The sequence below is a fragment of the Ctenocephalides felis genome, unplaced genomic scaffold (genome assembly GCF_003426905.1).
Source record: "Ctenocephalides felis isolate EL2017-DRISC unplaced genomic scaffold, ASM342690v1 CF-g0.4_SCAFFOLD_01886, whole genome shotgun sequence".
NCBI classification, from domain to species: Eukaryota; Metazoa; Arthropoda; class Insecta; order Siphonaptera; family Pulicidae; genus Ctenocephalides; species Ctenocephalides felis.
The window spans coordinates 124,029,621-124,047,824 of NW_020538040.1; the positions used below are offsets into that span (position 1 = coordinate 124,029,621).

An 18,204-nucleotide genomic window follows, 5' to 3' on the forward strand; every position below is an offset into this window, starting at 1 on the left:
TTATGTAAAATGAAACGGATTTTAAAATACGTTAAATTTTTTATAAAAACATATTCAACAAATTTTCGTTTACTATATTTTGATTGTTTTTTACGCAAAATACTAATACATAGAAATTGATGAATATTATTATTTGAATTAATTATATTTCGATTCCTTTTTACGCAAAATAATAATATATAGAAATTGATGAATATTATTACTTGAAATAATTATATTTCGATTCTTTTTTACGCAAAATACTGATATATAGAAATTGATGAATATTATTATTTGAAATAATTATATTTCGTTTCTTTTTTACGCAAAATACTAATACATAGAAATTGATGAATATTATTATTTGAAATAATTATATTTCGATTCTTTTTTACGCAAAATACTAATATATAAAAATTGATAAATATTATTATTTTAAATAATTATATTTCGAATCTTTTTTAACACAAAATACTCATGTTTTGAAATTTTTGAATTTCAACATGCAAACATATGGGTTTGAGTTTCTCGGAACCATTTAAACTTTAAATACCATCGCTCCGAAGGGATGTTTCTCTACAAGTGTCGAAGATAATATATCTTGACCGTCATTAACAATAAACTGAATGTTTATTGCTTTCCGTTTATTTCTTCATATTGCAGTTTTATGCAAACATGTAACGATTTTTTAAAGTTGGTAAAATTATTCATATAAAATATTCAACAATTATGAAATATTATTTTACTTAAAAATATTAAAAATATTATTGTGCTTAAAATACTTAAAACGTATTGCTTTTTGAATATAGTATCAGACCATTATATTGTTTTAATCAAAAATACTCAACTATTATAACTTGTCTTTTTTTTGAAAAATTATAGAATTTGAAAGTAGTATTGAAAAATTACTGTTAAAATTTTACAATATTGAAAATGATTCTGATTTAACACATCAGATGCAAGCAATAGAATTCATTCTAATCTTGTGATATGATATTTAATGAGTTTTAGATCTTTCTTGCACTTATGTTTGATTTTTATGAAAAGTACTCAAAATTCGATATTGAGTACTATCGATACTTTCGCCACGATATTTTTTTGGCATCGATATTTTGATTAGATACTTTTCAAAGTACTCAATATCGATCTTTTGGCTCGATACTTCTAACACTACGTGTGAATCGAACACGCTACCAAAGAGCTATGTTCGCCACATCTGAGCCCTTGGGAGCAAGGAAAATCGAATATGTCCACATTAAGGACCACCCTAATATATATATATATATATATATATATATATATATATTAATATTATGTCAATTTATTACGATTATCCTCCCATGTGTCAATAAAATAGTTAAAATATAGTTTGCTTATTCAGATCAGTAGGCGGCATGTAATGTATTACGTGTCCGCATCGATTCGGCGAATAACATGCTAATATCCCCCGATCACAGACCTTATAAATACATATGCATTATAAGGTCTATGCCCTCGATCCCTTAATTTGACAAGAAAATTACTTGCTATTAATTACGCAACCGCTACTTTATTATTAAAGCCCGAAAATGATACGGACTACGTTTTTCATTTAATACAATGTATGAACACAAAACTTTAGCGATTCAAATTCGGAGTCAAAGTCGCAAGAGGAGTTTAGCTCAGAAATATTTATTTGCGTGTGTATGAACACGTTTCTGGAAACTTCGCTTTGAAGTTTTACTTTAATCGTCTCTCAAGATCGGGAAAACCTGTACTTGTTTGTTCTTACCGTATGTAATAAAGATGAAAATTTTGTTTGACAACAAGTGTTATACAGAAGCATCATTTTCTCAAGTTTTAATTGCGTAGAGAGAATTACAACATCATCTGAAATGACTGTAAACCAAGATGCTGCATATATTTAAGACAATACAAAATAAAATTTATAATATTATAATTAACACTATTTGTAACTCACAATTTGTAGATCAAAAATACACTTTTATTTCTATGATACGCTTCACATACGTAGGTATATAGGTATAAGTATATATGTGTGTGTAAGTGTGTGTGTAATTTATTACTTATATAAAAGCTCGTAAATATTTTGCAACCAATAGATAGTTTGATGCTCGGTTTATATTTATACCTTTCAATATATTATGAAAAAGTTTCATAAAAATCTTTTTTTGCGTAATATTGTATAAGATGAAAATTCCCTTTTGCAGATTTGCAATTATACTAATTAATGATAATGTTGATCGAAAGCAATTTAATTATGCAAATAAATAAATCAAAATCTACTGCATAGCAACCGGTATATATAATAAATACAATTAAATCTTTCACAGAAAAAAGTAGTTCTGAAGTATCTAGTAAAAATAATAGCAATACTTTGACTCGAGTAAGTCATATGACTAAGTATATAATATTTTACTTATCAAGTATGTGAGCAATTTGTTAAAATGAAGCTGGCATGGTATTTTTTATTAACAAGCCATGCATTAATCCTTGGCGTTCCAATAAGTTTCGATCCAAGGCATTAGTTTCTATTAGACTATGCTAAATCGTCATATATCAAGAAAACGGCTAAACCAAGCAAATAAATGACCCCCATCAGGAAAACTGTGGGAAACTACCTGATCTTATTTATCTCTACGAAAATCATGGAAGTAGTATCACAAATCTAAATGACTCGACAAGTAGAATAATAGATCACTTGTTTATTTATAAATGCCGGAGAGTTTTATGTTAGAAAATTCGACTTGCTAATTTTAGGTTTTTTCATTAAAGTCATTCTGAATTGTTTCACACCAAATTTGAAAAAAAGTAACTTGATAAGTCTCGCGTTCATTATTTTTGCGTTACAACTAATTTTATACAGTGCTGCTTTATTCAGATAATTTAGAACATTCGTTATTATACCTCATAAAGAAAAAAGGCCTATAGTTCAATTACCTTGCCATATTATAAATAGAGTATCTAAGAAAATTCGATACCTTTTCAACTTAAGCCAAAAAGCAACTCTATCTATTTCTTGTGCTTTACAAGACTGTATATAAGAATAGTTGTCTAATCCTTTTTTGACAAAATTAAGATATTTTATATAGTTTTTTTTATTTCTGTCATATTATTTTAACAACTTCAATTTAAAAAATATAAAGAAGAAATATACAAAACTTATGAAGTAAGTATTGTTCTATTTATTAGAATTATTGTTATATAATATTCACATCAGAGCTGTTTACTGTTTCATTTTAATAAATGATTTTCCAACAGTTGTGATAAATTTGATAAAAAAAGCGAATCTGATCTTCAGTTTGCTTGCTTTATTTTAAACAAAAACTTATATGATTACATTAATCAATATAAAGGGTTAGCCAATATATCTAAGTTTAGATAGATATGAAGAAATAGATATCTAAATAAATTATTTTATGTTGATATTTAACATGTAATTAATTTTTAATTCTGAAGTAATGACATCATGCATAAAAGTCTTATGATAATTGAATAAAATTGTGAAATATTTAACTATTATAATAGAAACATGTGTATGAATGGATATATATATATAATTAGTAGATTCAAATTTGTTTCATATAATATTTTAAATTTTTGTATTAGCTAAAGTGTACTTGAATTTTTACTATAACTTGCGCTTGTAAAATTAAACATTTTTACTATTAGTTTACTCCATCTTATTTAATATAATGTAAGTTGTAATGTAATATGTATGCCATAATAATGTTGTAATCTTGATATGATTTTGCTATTTACTTTGTGTAAAATGGCTTTCATATTATGATTCCACTGAGACAAAACTTTATTAGAATTATTTATCTAATAAAGAGTACGGTGCAGGGTTAAACTTATCATGGCAACGTAAAGTTGTTTTTGCTATTTTTTGTTTTTATCGTAAAATTTGTTCTGAGAAATATTTAAGTTAATGCATCTCATGTAGAAATGAGATTTATAATTCATGTCGCAATTTATAATTCACATTGGTAAAATCTCAAACCAATATCGTCTGTATATGAAAATTGAATATTTTCCTAGATTGAGCCAATATTGTCGTACTCATATTGACAAATATCGGTCAGCCAATAAAATTAATTAATCTTGACTACAGATTGATCTGGCAATATGGAAATTTTTATCATATTTTGACAAGGCATTATGTATTGAAAATTCGTTCGTGTTTTATTTGAAATTATTGAAAATGCAGCATTTGAAATAGCGCATTGTCGACGTGGTATATAAAGCTTATATAAAATCCATTCACCTGCACGATAAAATCAAAACTACTAACAAGGTCGCTGCAGAACAATACTGAAATATGTATGCAAGAATATTATTGCAACGAAATGCAACTTCGAGGAAAGCATAATAGGAAATATTTTATTTTTACAATGCATTTCTTATAATAACCGTTTCAAGTACTTTCATAACAACTCTGCAATGTGAAGACTAATAAGTTAATAATGCAACTTTTTTTTATTTTATCATTACAATATTATGTACTTATACGTCATAGCCGTGATACTTCAACTGCTTTTGAAATGTGCTAAGAATTAAATTTACTGGAATTTTGTATTGACTCGTATTAACTTTTTATTAAAATCATGTTACATCATATCGACATACTTGGTGATGTGTTTTCTTAACCTAGTGTTATTACAATGTAATTCAGTGGTTCTCTATCTGATGTGATTTTTATATATTTAGCAGCAATTTTTCCGCAACACTACTTTCACTTGTTGCCGTATTTGAAATCTCTCACCCCAAGTGAAAATATGATGTCATCAGTGCTTGATATCAAGCTAGCCGAAATGGGTAGCAGCCTCGAAACTAGTGATTGATAGATATCTAGAATTTTTCATTCCAAAACTATATTGTCATACTTAGTTTTTATAATACAATATTGAAAATTGCTTATAAATATATGCGACAACGATATTATTTTGTTCAGAGAGAAAACTTCAAATCATTTTTGTTGGCTCTGCATAAAAGAAGTTAGCTCTGGAAATGCATAATTATTTTCAGGGCATGTTTTGTTTTATTTTATTTTATTATTATATATAATATTGTAACACATATTTAGATCTATTTTTATTTAGACCAAATGACACAGCGGCCTTAAAAATTTGCTTGTTTACCGTTTCCGCGGCTATATAAGGTGAAAAAACCATAATCACAAGCCTGTCAGATGTTGAGCGCCATTGTCAAAATCTTATCCTAGTAATCAGTTCAAACGTGTATCATGCTTTTAATGTTTATTTTGAGGGAGCTTTTGTCTGGTCATATTTGTTGTTACTTGTAATTATTACTGTCCAAATCAATATTCTTGTGCCAATAATGGTGATTTCGACCACTTTAAATGCAACTATCAGGTGTTTAATGGAATTTTATTATTTATTTATGTTTGTTATCTTTCGGACAAATTGACATACTTATACAATGGACAAAATGACATGGTACTATATCGCCAGCATTACAGAATACTTCATTCGAGGTCAAGAATATATTAAATTGAATCCTGTTAAAGGGGATTGGCTTTTAACTTTTATTCTACTTCTAAAAATAGGCCACTGGAAAAAGAACAGGCTTGCTTTTATAGCAAAGACCTCTTTTCACGTTCTGAGCCCGGTAAAGTTGGTTACGATGTATGACTTGTTCCCTTTGGGCCCATGCTTCATGTGCTGATGTCCCAAAGAGAACCAAATGATTTATTTGTGAACTGTCTTCTTAAAACTTTCAGTATGTCCTTACCTTATGTCATTTTGTCCGTACTATATGGAGGTTTATTGTAATTTAGTTTATTGGTAATCAATAAACCTAAGATGAGCAAATACGATTGAGACTGATTATAATACCATTTTGCCCGTACATTCTTTTTCCAATAAATTAAATATGTAAAGTAAAGAAAATAAAAAGAATATGTAAAAAATAAATAAGTAAGTTATGAAAAAAATAAAATGTTGTTACGTAAATTTAATTAAAATAAATAAATAATCGAATGTCTTGTGACCAATCGTCCGAACATCAAACTCGTTCGACCCACTCGCGTCCTCCAGAACCCGGATCTGCAAATGATCGCGCATCTGGGGATCTCGCCATTGTTTATTATCAGTTATTAAATAACGATATCTGATTGCAAAAATAATGTTTAATAAGATAATAATACGGTGTAGATTTATTGATAAAATGCGTTGGTCTGTGTTGCTTAATATTAATTGAATAATAATCTTTTTTGCATTTATATTCCGCATTGCATATATTAAGAAAATGCAAATTAAATCGAAGACGTTCGATATAATGCTTATCAATTAATTATTGCTATAATAAGCTTATCAATTTTTGTTATATATATACTCGTATATATAATATGAGAGTTCGTCTCGTCAATACTAATTAAGGTCAGGAAATGTATTTACTTAATTAAAAAGAAAAAACTAAAACCACTCAAGAAAATAAAATTTTGTATGTACATATAAACATAAATATGTATTATATTAATTTTGTTTATTAAATGATTTTAGGTTATAAACGTTTTAGGATCTTGGTTTGTTTTGTGTTAATTTGAATTTTTGATTATATGAAAAAGGCATACAATCTGCGATAATATAGGGTAGAGCGGGGCTTAAAGATTTTTCAACAATATCTCAAAAATAAATAAAGTTAAGAATTTTTCCAACAATCTTTGGAAGTAGAGAGCAAAAGATATGTAATCAGTCATTGCCTTGAATGTCGCTTCCAGAATAAACAGCAATGTTTGAAAACCAATATCACATGTATTTTTTTTTCGTTGTTAGTTTTTTTGGTCGAGCTCTGTTGTTTAGTTTACGAGATCTAAATATGCGTTATTTTTAGTTTTATAAGATGTATTGTTATTTTTAAGTTAGATTCAACAGATTTTTTTATATAATCTATATAAAAGCTAATATATGAGTGGGGTAAAATAGACCAACTGAAACTTTACCCTGACGAAGGTGTAATAAGAATGAATTTTTATATTATTCAAGTTATATTTGTTATATTTTTCACACCGGTTTATTCTTTTCAGAATCAATTATTAATATTTATAGATCGTTCAGTTCAATTACGGTTGTGTGCAAATGTTGATTTTTTTGTTTAAATATTAATGATTCTTATGAAAACCGCAAATAACGTAATACTGATGTGTAAACCTCACGATATAAAATAGAAAATGGGAACAATGGAATTAGTACATTATATATATATATATATATATATATATATATATATATATATATATATATATATATATATATATGTATATATCCATGTTCAATATGTGGGTATGTACCATCGAGTTTCTATGTTGTAAAGCAAGTGAAAATAAATAAATAAATATTTTTATCATCAGTGAAAGCAAAACAGCAGAAAAAATGCGTAAACATTTCTAATAAAATCTCGTCATGCGTTTTCTGCGAAATTTCTTTTCAATATGTAACAGTCGTTTCTATAAACAGCTGTGCAGCGTTTTCTTTGAAATGAGATTTGATACCTTATGATTCCTATAAGTTGTTTTGCTCTACATTTTGCAACTGAATCTTATTTGTACGAGTACATATGCTCTTTTGAACTTACATACGCTTTGTACTTGTCCAGGAGAATGGATTTTCTGTCAGAGTTCGAGATTATAATATTATTCAAAGAGATGTGATTGAAAGCAGTTTTATTAAAAATTGATTGAAATTCACAATTAAATATTATTATTAGAATGTTGCAAAATTCAATGTTGGCACAGTTTTTATAACGTTCTTAGTTTTGGAGTATTAATCATGAATAACTATCTTTTTATATTATGTACAGTCTATATATATATATATATATATATATATATATATATATATATATATATATCTATACTACACAATATTATTTTAACTGTCTTTTTTCATGCTCTCTCTTCTAATCTTGCTTGTTATCTTCTAACTTCTAATTTTATTCAACTTCTATGTTCCTCTTTCATCTTCGCGTAATCTATCATTTTTCTTCTTACTCCCAATTGAACTCAACCAATCGAATTATGTAATTGTTAATTTAACAACGCAAATTTTTATGCCAATGCTAGGATTGGAACCGAGTACCCCTAGCGTGTGAGTCGGACATGCTACTGAATTCTTCGCATAAATCAACGTAAACTATAGTTGAATATATAATGTCTCTTTTAACACAATTTACATCTTACAAACTATACGTTCCACCCAATCTTTTTCACTTGAATTTTTATAAGCTTTACAACATACCCGACAATACAATTTTTGCATGTTTCAAGAAACCACAAGGTTTTATTTCAACTTTTCAACATTGGAACAATTTAGCAATTTACACATTATCTAAGATTGATAAATTTGAAGAAATAAGATTATCAAAATTCAAAATTATTCGATAATAATAACGCAAACCAAAATTTTATGATAATACAATGTTATATTACTTGGGGGGTGTCCATTAATCACGTGAGTGAGTTTTTAAGGATTTTTGGAACTTCCCTCATTCTTGGTGATATTTGGTGAGATTCAAAATTACCCCCCCTCCCACCAAACACTTTTAGTTATGTGAAAAAACTGTAAAATATTTGATTTTTTTTAAATGTTCGAACTTTTTTAGAAAAAAATAATTTAAAAAATAAATACACATGATATCTTACTATACCTCTCCCTCCCCCACGTGATATTTGGTGATTTTTTGTCAAACCTTCTCCCCCTAAAAACCTCACGTGATTAATGGACGCCCCCTTGTCAAAAAAGACACAGTTGCACACTTTTGTATAAGGTTTTAGCCTGCGGGTTAGTAGCCTTGACAATATTATGCAGGACGGTGGAGACAAAGAAATATTTTAATATCGTTCAAGACTTTACTTAGACCCTGTTTCCCTTAGAGCTTCTAGCTTCCCTACTTAAAACAAATTGGTTAATTTAATTTATTTTGAATAACGATTTCTACTAACCAATCAAGCAATATGACACAATATAAAATATATGAGTTATAGTTATACAATCACAATATAACATACAGATTTGGCCTTTTTCACAATACTCTCTGTATCGGCTCTTTAAACATATGAAATGTATGGGGCCCAAATGTCAATGTGAAGTGCAAAAAATACAATCCTGTGTGAGGATAGAAGATATTACTTTTCGAATCGCTTCATAGTCAATATATGATTTAATTGAATTAATTATGATAAATAAACTAATTAGTATAGTTCTGAAAACGTATCAGCTTAATTAGCCTAAGCACCTTTTGAACGTAGTTTGCAAATGATTCCGGACATGTATTCGGTGAAATTTATTAGTGTCATCCTAGGCCAATTAACAGCCACTAATTGGATTCTGCGTGCAAAATGTGGGACGGTTCGATAAACTTCGTTATAACAAGCAAAAACATCAAATGTTGTGAATTCGACGGCCGAACTTTTGACACTGCTCGAAGTTTCATCTGCGCCTGCAGATTTAATTGGTTGACTAACTGTTGTTACAAGTACCTGGTTTCATTATAGTCATCGTAATGGAACGAAACTTTACTTACCTTCATCGTTTATTAGTGTTTTAGTTGCTATCTCTGGCTAATATTGTATGTGAAGTGCCTTAACTTTTGATAAACACTTAATTATCTATCTTGTTCATGGGAAATCTTAATGATGAACTTTGTAAATAAACTTGCTATTATGGAAAATAGACACGAACTCAGTAGTCGGATGACTATCCATCTCTCAGAGGATTTGTCCTCACAATCATAGATAGGTTACCATAGATATCCGAAATTGGTAGTAATAACATTTAATGTTAATGTTGACATCAAATGTTGTTATTCTTCGTCTTTAACATCGAAATTTTCAGATCGACACCGTAATACCATAATAAATTTTTTTTATGAACAGTTATCAATTGTTCCAGTTTTAACAAAAAATCAATTAAATTATTTGAGAAAATTAATCCGAATATTATTTCAATGTGAACATTAGGGTGGTCCTTAATATGGACATTTTTGAATTTCCTTGCTCCCAAGGGCTTAAATGATTCCAAATTGATAAAAAACAATTTTTGAAAGTTTTAATTCTTAATATTGTCTTTTAGATAGTGCGCAATTCAATCAAAGTTTTGTATGGAAATAGCATGAAAAAAATTTCAAATATTTTGCAGAGAGTCGAATTTTCAATAAAAAATGACACGAATTTTCACTTTTAATTCATTTGTCGCTAAGTTATACTTAAATTAAAAAAAAAATTCAAATTTTTTTCTATGCTATTTCCATACGAAGTTTGATTGAATTGCGCACTACCTGAATTTACTTTTAATGAAATGTTTTTTATCAATTTGGAACCATTTGAGCCCTTGGGAGTAAGGAAATTCGAAAATGTCCATATTGAGAACCACATTAGTGAACAGAGATAGAAAACAAATGAGTTCTATGTGTAAAAAATAAATCAAGAAATTTCCTAATTCTTAATTTTCGAATAGCATTATATATTAATTCATAACAGAGTAAATAGTAAATAAATGCAATTTTACCGATTTGCAAGTAATAAAAGCATAACCATGCTACAATAAATAATAACCACGTCTAATTTTACTTTACTATGGTTATGTAAAATTAATTAGTAAAAGATCCATTTTAATCTTTTTGAATTACTCACAATATTTTAAATAGAGCAAAGCCCTCGGTGTACAAGTCATACTCGCACTTGACACAAATTTATATATTATTTATTTTATGTGTATGATTTGAGAATAATTTTATTTATTTTATGAGTATGATTCATATATGCCTATGGACATTTATGGTCATGTAAGTATTGAATCAAGGTTTTTATGAGAATATGCGGAATACTATTCACTCCGTCAATGAGAATAAATTAGAAGAGTCTAAATGTTTATGAGAATTATATGGTTTTACAAATTATCAAGGTTTATTAAATTCAATTGCTGAAATTGGCTTTTAATTCTTAAAATGTAATTGAATATTTTAGTGCTATCACCTCTTATTTTATAGAAGTATAAATTTAAGATTTATATTTTCAAACTGAAAAAAATCATGATTGATTTTTTTAAAACTAATGAAAATATGTAATATTTGAAATTGTTTGAGAAAAAAACAGAGAAGTTTTAAGAAGCATTTATCCAGTAAACTAACTTCATTTGTAATTATTATTTCTTGTTATAAAATGAAGGTTCAAACTTAAGATTATATTTTGAAAATGTAAATAATAAGAGGTTTTATTATAAGGCATTTCAGCGCATTCACCTTTTCACTTAACCAATATCATATTTATTGATTCTATTAACTTTACTAAAAGATATGTTTTAGCTAAAAAAATATATTTGTATTAACACAAAATTCGAAAAGTATATGTATGTGTATGTGACGACTTTTTCTCCAAAACTGATGCTCAAGAATTTTAAAGTCATTTGGCAAATGACTTGCGTTGATTAGTTTTGCATGAAGTTCGGTTGAATCGAATTTTTGTAATTGACAGTTAAATGAAAAATTATTTGTAAACGCGAAAAATCCGGAAACTATTTTATTAATCCAAGAACCATTTGATAAATATTAGTTTTGTGAAGATGTGCCATGCTGTTTCTTCACTATTTTGGATTTTGTCATCCACGAAAATAGCAGTTTGATTTAAAATATTCGGAGGCTAATTCTTCGACCGTAACATAGCGTTGTGACAGCCATTTTAAATAATAAGTGCATCTTTGTAATGTGTATTTATAACACATACATAAAGTTAGGTTTTATGTGTAAAACGCAATCAATCGAAGTGCCATTTTTTTAAATTGTTTTTGAAGTAATCAGAACTTAAGAGTTCCTTAATCTGTTGTGCTAATTTGACTTAGCTACTACGCCAGTTTTACTAAGATGACCATATTTTTTGCAGTCAAAATCGGGACGGCAATTTATATAAAATTTTAATTAAAAAACAGTTTTTTTTCAATATGAATCTTTTTTTTAATCATAATTGCGGACTTTTTGTAAGAACTTTATTTTTCGATTTTATGTAATACTTTTTTATATATGATATCCATGTTTTAATTCTATACAATTTTTTTTATAATTAATTTGAAAAAAAATAGCTCTTTTTTATAATTATGGTTAATTTACATATTAATTTTCGAAAAACGGGACAAATCGGTACAAAAGATCTAAATCCGGGGCAAATAATGCTTTTAGAAAAACCCAGGACACAATGTGGAAATCCGGGGCTATCCCGGCCAAACCGTTACGTATGGTCACCTTTGTTTTACAGATGGTAACCCAAACAGTTGCCTCATCTCCTGCGAAAAAAATTATTTTTACAATTTCTGTAATAGGGCGAATATTTTATTGATGCAGCAATGCCGGATGAGGGCTATTTTCCCTTGGAAAAATGCTGCTATTTATATTTCCAAGTAAAAACCTATGTCAATACTGCTTGAAATCGATCGGACCTCGAATCGTGATCGAACCCGGGACCTCTGATTTAGTTTTATAAACTAAAGCAAGAATTATTGTTTTTTCATTATCTTACAGTATATTTTTTCCTTTCCAGAACTCTGCGAAGAGTGGGCGCTCGCCAATAGCCTGAAAGAGAACGGAGTTAACGGCGGCGATGCACCCGAAACCAATGATAGTCAACCGGAGGGCCAGGTCACCTTCCTGGTCAAGTATTTGGGGTCGACGCCGGTCGCCAATCCCAAATGCGAACAGGCCACCGCCGACGCCGTCACTGCTATAATCAACATAGCCAAAGGTAGGAGGTTATTACACTTAGCACCTAATGCAAAATTATGATCACAGGCAAAGCATTATTTATTCTATTATTTTAGACTAACAGGATTATGACAACCTCTGGTCGTATTAAGTTTATAAAATTATTTATAATTTATGCTTTGTCTCTTATTATTTTTATCATTAATACCAAGATTATACAGGAGATTAATATTTATTTTAGTAGGTGTTATATTAAAAATTATATTAATATTTATTCTCACAGTTTTGTCTTGTATATTATTTTCTTCTATATTTATTTTTTGCGGGTAGTTTTCATATTACCACACGGGTAATTCTTCAACGAACGTACTATCATTTATTTTTATTATATTGATTACAATTCATGAAAAGTTCCTCAACGTATTAACGTGATGATTAGCATTATTAAATAAATTCTAATTCCTTTTATTGCACTATTTCAAAGTATCGAATAAATCCTTATTTATACCCATAAATAGTACCTCAATCATTTAATTTAACTAGTTGGTTTGGTATTTAGCCTTGAGGCAAGTTACATGAACTTCCCGATATGTGTAAATAATTGACTTAATCAAAAAAAGTGTAAATAATATACTTCATCAATCCTACTTTAAAAAACGATAATAATTTTAGTAAAGTTTGACGAATTTTTAAAATTAAACTACTTGTCGTAATGCCGTAATATTACAGTAAGTTCTATAAGACCATGATGTATATCGCCAAAAAAAAGTTCCATGAAAATCGGCTTAAATTTTTTTTTCAACAGTTCATTACAAGAAAACGGCTCGGTAGATTTTCAGCTAAAATTAATCAGTACCATTCCCAACTAATATCTTTCGAACAGTTTTTGATTTTTTAAAATCGGTTCGGTAGGATGAGCTTAAATGTGGACGAAAATTTAACACTTTTTTTCAACAGTTAATTACAAGAAAACGGCTCGGTAGATTTTCACCTAAAATTAATCAGTACCATTCCCAACTAATATCTTTCGAATAGTTTTTGATTTTTTAAAATCGGTTCGGTAGGATGAGCTTAAATATGGACGAAAAGTTTAACACTTTTTTTTAAATTGCAAAGAAACGGCTTGGCAGATCGTCGCACAAAACTGACAAACGATAGTCCTCACCGAAATACATCAAATGGCTTTTAAATTTCTGAAATCGGTTCAGGCGCTTTTGAGAAAACGTCGATCAAAAGTCTAATTTTGACAAATGTCAAAAAAACTATACCAATTTTTGCAAACTTTGACGAATTTTTAAAGCTAAACGAGTTGTCGTAGGGCCGTAATATTTTAGTATGACCTAGAAAACTATGGTATCTACCGTCAAAAAAAAAATCATAAAAATCGTAGAATTTTTTTTTTTAAAACGTTATTACAAGAAAACGGCTCGGCCGATCTTTACCAAAAACTAATCAGCACGATTCCCAACCAATATCTATCGAATGGTTTTTGAATTTTCAGAATCGATTTAGAATTGCGGGCTAAAACGTGGGCGAAAAATTTTTCACTTTTCTGCAATTTACAACGAAACGGCTCGGCCGATCGCCGCACAAAACTCAGAGACGATAGTCCTCATTGAGATACATCGAATGGCTTTTAAATTTTTAAAATCGGTCCAGTCATTTTTGAGAAAACGTCGATTTACGGCAAAAAATCTGTTCACATACACACACACACACACACACACATACTTTTTCCAAATTTGGTCTCATTCGATTCAGAATGGCTTGAAACGTCGAGAAAACATAAAATTAGCGAATCGGATTTTTTGATGAAAACAAACTTCTCCTTCGGGAAGTTAATTATTTTATCTGTTTGTCAGTGAGTGGTTTGTGAAACAATTGTATACGCTAGAGCATTCGTAGTTTAGAGTTATAAAATATTTTTTGGAGTTATTATAATATCAGTAATATAAGCCAGACTTTTCACAAGTTTTTTTAACTAACAATATTATTTTATATTTTTATTTCTACCTAATAAATAAATTAGCTTGATTCAATTTATTCAATTAATTGGTTATGCGTTATCCTAAATAATATCTATTTTTGATAAGCAAAGAACCCTTTACTAAATAATTTATTATAATACTTAACTTGTATACTTATATGAAGTTTACTTTCATGATGAGTTTTTGATATTAGAGGGTGTAAATATGATAGGTAAATCATCTGCTTTTATTTGGAGAGAATATTTAATATAATGAATACACGTGTTTAATTCTATAGGCCAATGTCAAGAGACATGTAGAATCAGAAATAATTGTAAATTTCTTTGACCTCAAAATATTTTTTTCCTAACTCTTATAGTAATATTCATTTATGATATTGTACTAATATTTTTCGAAAACAAGGTTTTTCTTTTTAATTCTTATGAAATGACTATATTTGAATCGTTCAATGAATAAAAATATCGCCGAGCGGTTAAACTTTGAAATCAGTTTTTTTGAAAATAAATATTTTGAAAGATTATTAATACTAGGTGTAAGATTTTGCCTTAAAGGATGCATGAACTTTCTGATATGTGTAAATAATCGACTTAATCAATAAAGATCACAATTAGTTAATTAAATAAAATATTCTAAAATAAGTTTTCGCTTTTACTAAATGCAAATCAATTACTAATTGATATCTTTTGAACAGACTTATAATATCTGTAATATAGTGCACGTTCTTGCATGTTCTAAAAACGCGATATTAAACCGAACTTTAATGAGTTTTTATAATTTAACCACTTTTCGTAAGAATATAATAATTCAGCATGTTCGATTTGACCATGAACTCTATGGCCATGTTATGTTTCATTAAGATCGTCGAAAACTAACTGCTCATCACTATTTCCAAATAACATCTTTTGAAGGATTTTTCAATTTTTAAAATCGATTCAGAATTTTTGGCTAAAACACGAAAATTTTTGCACTAATGTGCTAATTATAAAGAAACGGCTCGCCTAATCGCCTCAACTAATAAAACTCATCAACGCGAATCCTTATCAAGATTCATGAAATGGCTTTTAATTTTTTGAAACGTTGACGAAAGGTCAAATTTGGTCTCACATATAAATACTTCTAATTTTGGTCTCAAACGATTTAAAATAACTTGTAGATAAAACATAAATCGGATTTTCTGGCAAAAAATAAACTTTTTCTTCTAAGTTAACAATGCACATTTTTACGCATCACAACTACATATATGTGCAGTATCATTTTACAAGAAGCGTAAAACTGTTTGTATTTTTCGGCGACGGTAAAAATTCTTTGTCGTCTCTAACTGATGTTATCGAAATTACACCTCCATGCATTTGCATTTTTCTTAGCATCGCGAAGAAAGTTTTTCATCTGAATAACATTTTAATTAGTATGCCGTACTTTGCTTAATATTTTTTGTAGTTGTGAGTTTACCCGATGGGAAATTTTTAACTTATTCCGAACTTTTCGCTTCTTATTTAAATTATGCGAATATTTTTTATACCTTCTGTCTTTCGCATAAATTTGTTTTTAATATTATTTTCTCAGAATTGGAGGATATTTTAATATTTTGCGATATTGTAAAATTTTCATTTTTGAATTTTTTGCGATTACTTTAACTTACCCTACGGGAAGTTAATGGACAACTATTGCCTTCTAATAATACTAGATTATAAGCAACATTGAAGAATAGTTTTAATTGCTGTTAAAAAAATGCGTGACTGTTATTGCATGACTAATATCTGAAAATTCTGTGTAGTAAGATAATTCACCCCGCTCCAGATTATCCATGTGAAATGATACAATCGGATAATAATTTATTAGACGAACGGTGGAGCATAAGTCAAAGGAATCCGTCTCCGGGTTTCCATTTTTCGTTGAATAAATACATAATAATCTAAATGCTGGCGATAATTATAAAATTACAGAATTATTAGCATATCTAATTTGCATAGAGTTTTATATCAGCTCGAAACTGGAATGGAGGATTGGGAAATGTAATAAACAAAACCGTGTACTTTATGGCATTACCATATTGAATGAATGAGTGCGTGCTCGTGAACGCTTTCGAATGAAAATTTCTCAAACTAATTGTGAAACAAAGTCAAGCATTCGGACATACATAGGCAGGCACAGAATGTAATTAGACATATTTCTGGAAATTATTATTATTCGAATAATTTTTATTGAAACACGATTGCGAGTCAGTGTATTGATTATGAATAAAAATTATGCATGCATTTATTTTAATTTTTAATTGAATATCACTTTAGTTTATAATGAAATTCATATATTATATATGTATCTATATATTTTTAGTTTGGTTGATTAGAACGTTCAGAACTACATTTATCATTTAGAAAATAGGTTAAACTTTTTTTTGAACATTTGAACATTATTTACTGGATCCTTCTTATAAATATGAATTGAAGAGTATTAGACTTATATTTTTCCCCTGATTATAATTTTACATACATTTTTGCAAGTATGTAGGGCAGAGCGGGGCTTAAAGGTCCGCAAGTGAAAAGGCCCACCACCAATATCTCAAAAACAATTAGAGTTAGGATTTTTTAATAAGAATATTTGAAAGTAGAGGGCAAAAGATGTGTAACTAGCCGCCTCCTTAAATCAAGCAGCGTCCCTATCAGAAGATAAATCAGGTGTGTGTATGTATGTGTGTGTGTATGTATGTGTGTGTGTATGTATGTGTGTGTGTATGTGTATGTGTGAACAGATTTTTCGCCGGAAAACGACATTTTCTCAAAAACGGCTGGACCGATTTCAAAAATTTAAAAGCCATTTAATGTATCTCGATGAGGACTATTGTTTGTCAGTTTTGTGCGACGATCTGCTGAGCCGTTTCTTTGTAATTTCGAAAAAAGTTTTAAACCTTCCGCCCACATTTAAACTTATACTACCGAATCGATTTTGAAAAATCAAAAACTGCTTGAAACATATTAGTTGGGAATGATACTGATTAGTTTTAGGTGAACTTTTTTTAGCGATATATATCATTGTCTTATAGAACTTACTGAAATATTACGGCCTTACGGCAAGTATCTTAATTTAAAAAAATCATCAAGGTTTGAGAATATGAGCAGTTTTTTTTGACGTTTGTTAAAATTAATATTAGACGATTTATTTGGTATAACGACAGAGTACTTGGTCTTAATGAACATACTAAACCATTAAAGACCTACGGAAACTGGTTCAATTATAAAAAATAATGATTTTTGAATATTTGCTTTTAGAAAATACTCCGAGTTAACGTGTTCGTTCGTTTTCAAATATGTGTAATAAATCCACTCGGAATACTTTTAATCACTCATAAATTAATTTATTTTTATTGATTAAGTCGATTATTTACATATATAGGGAAATTCATGTAACTTGCCTCAAGGCAAAATACCAATACCAACTAGTTAATTATTATTTTTGTTTTTTTATATGAGTAAGCTTTAAAAATTTGTATCTCTAAACATTGAATCTACTGCTGACCCCTTGCTTTCTATTG

At 28.6% G+C, this 18,204-nt stretch overlaps 1 protein-coding gene across 1 annotated transcript in view; it reads left to right on the forward strand.

The window, feature by feature from the left end:
* The window catches only part of LOC113377168 (low density lipoprotein receptor adapter protein 1-B-like), a 250,074-nt gene that overhangs the window by 120,949 nt on the left and 110,921 nt on the right, over window positions 1–18,204 (forward strand). The window contains exon 2 of the mRNA XM_026617391.1: window positions 12,527–12,727. Within this exon, the coding sequence (XP_026473176.1) occupies window positions 12,527–12,727 (201 nt within the window). The remainder of the gene's footprint in view (window positions 1–12,526; window positions 12,728–18,204) is intronic.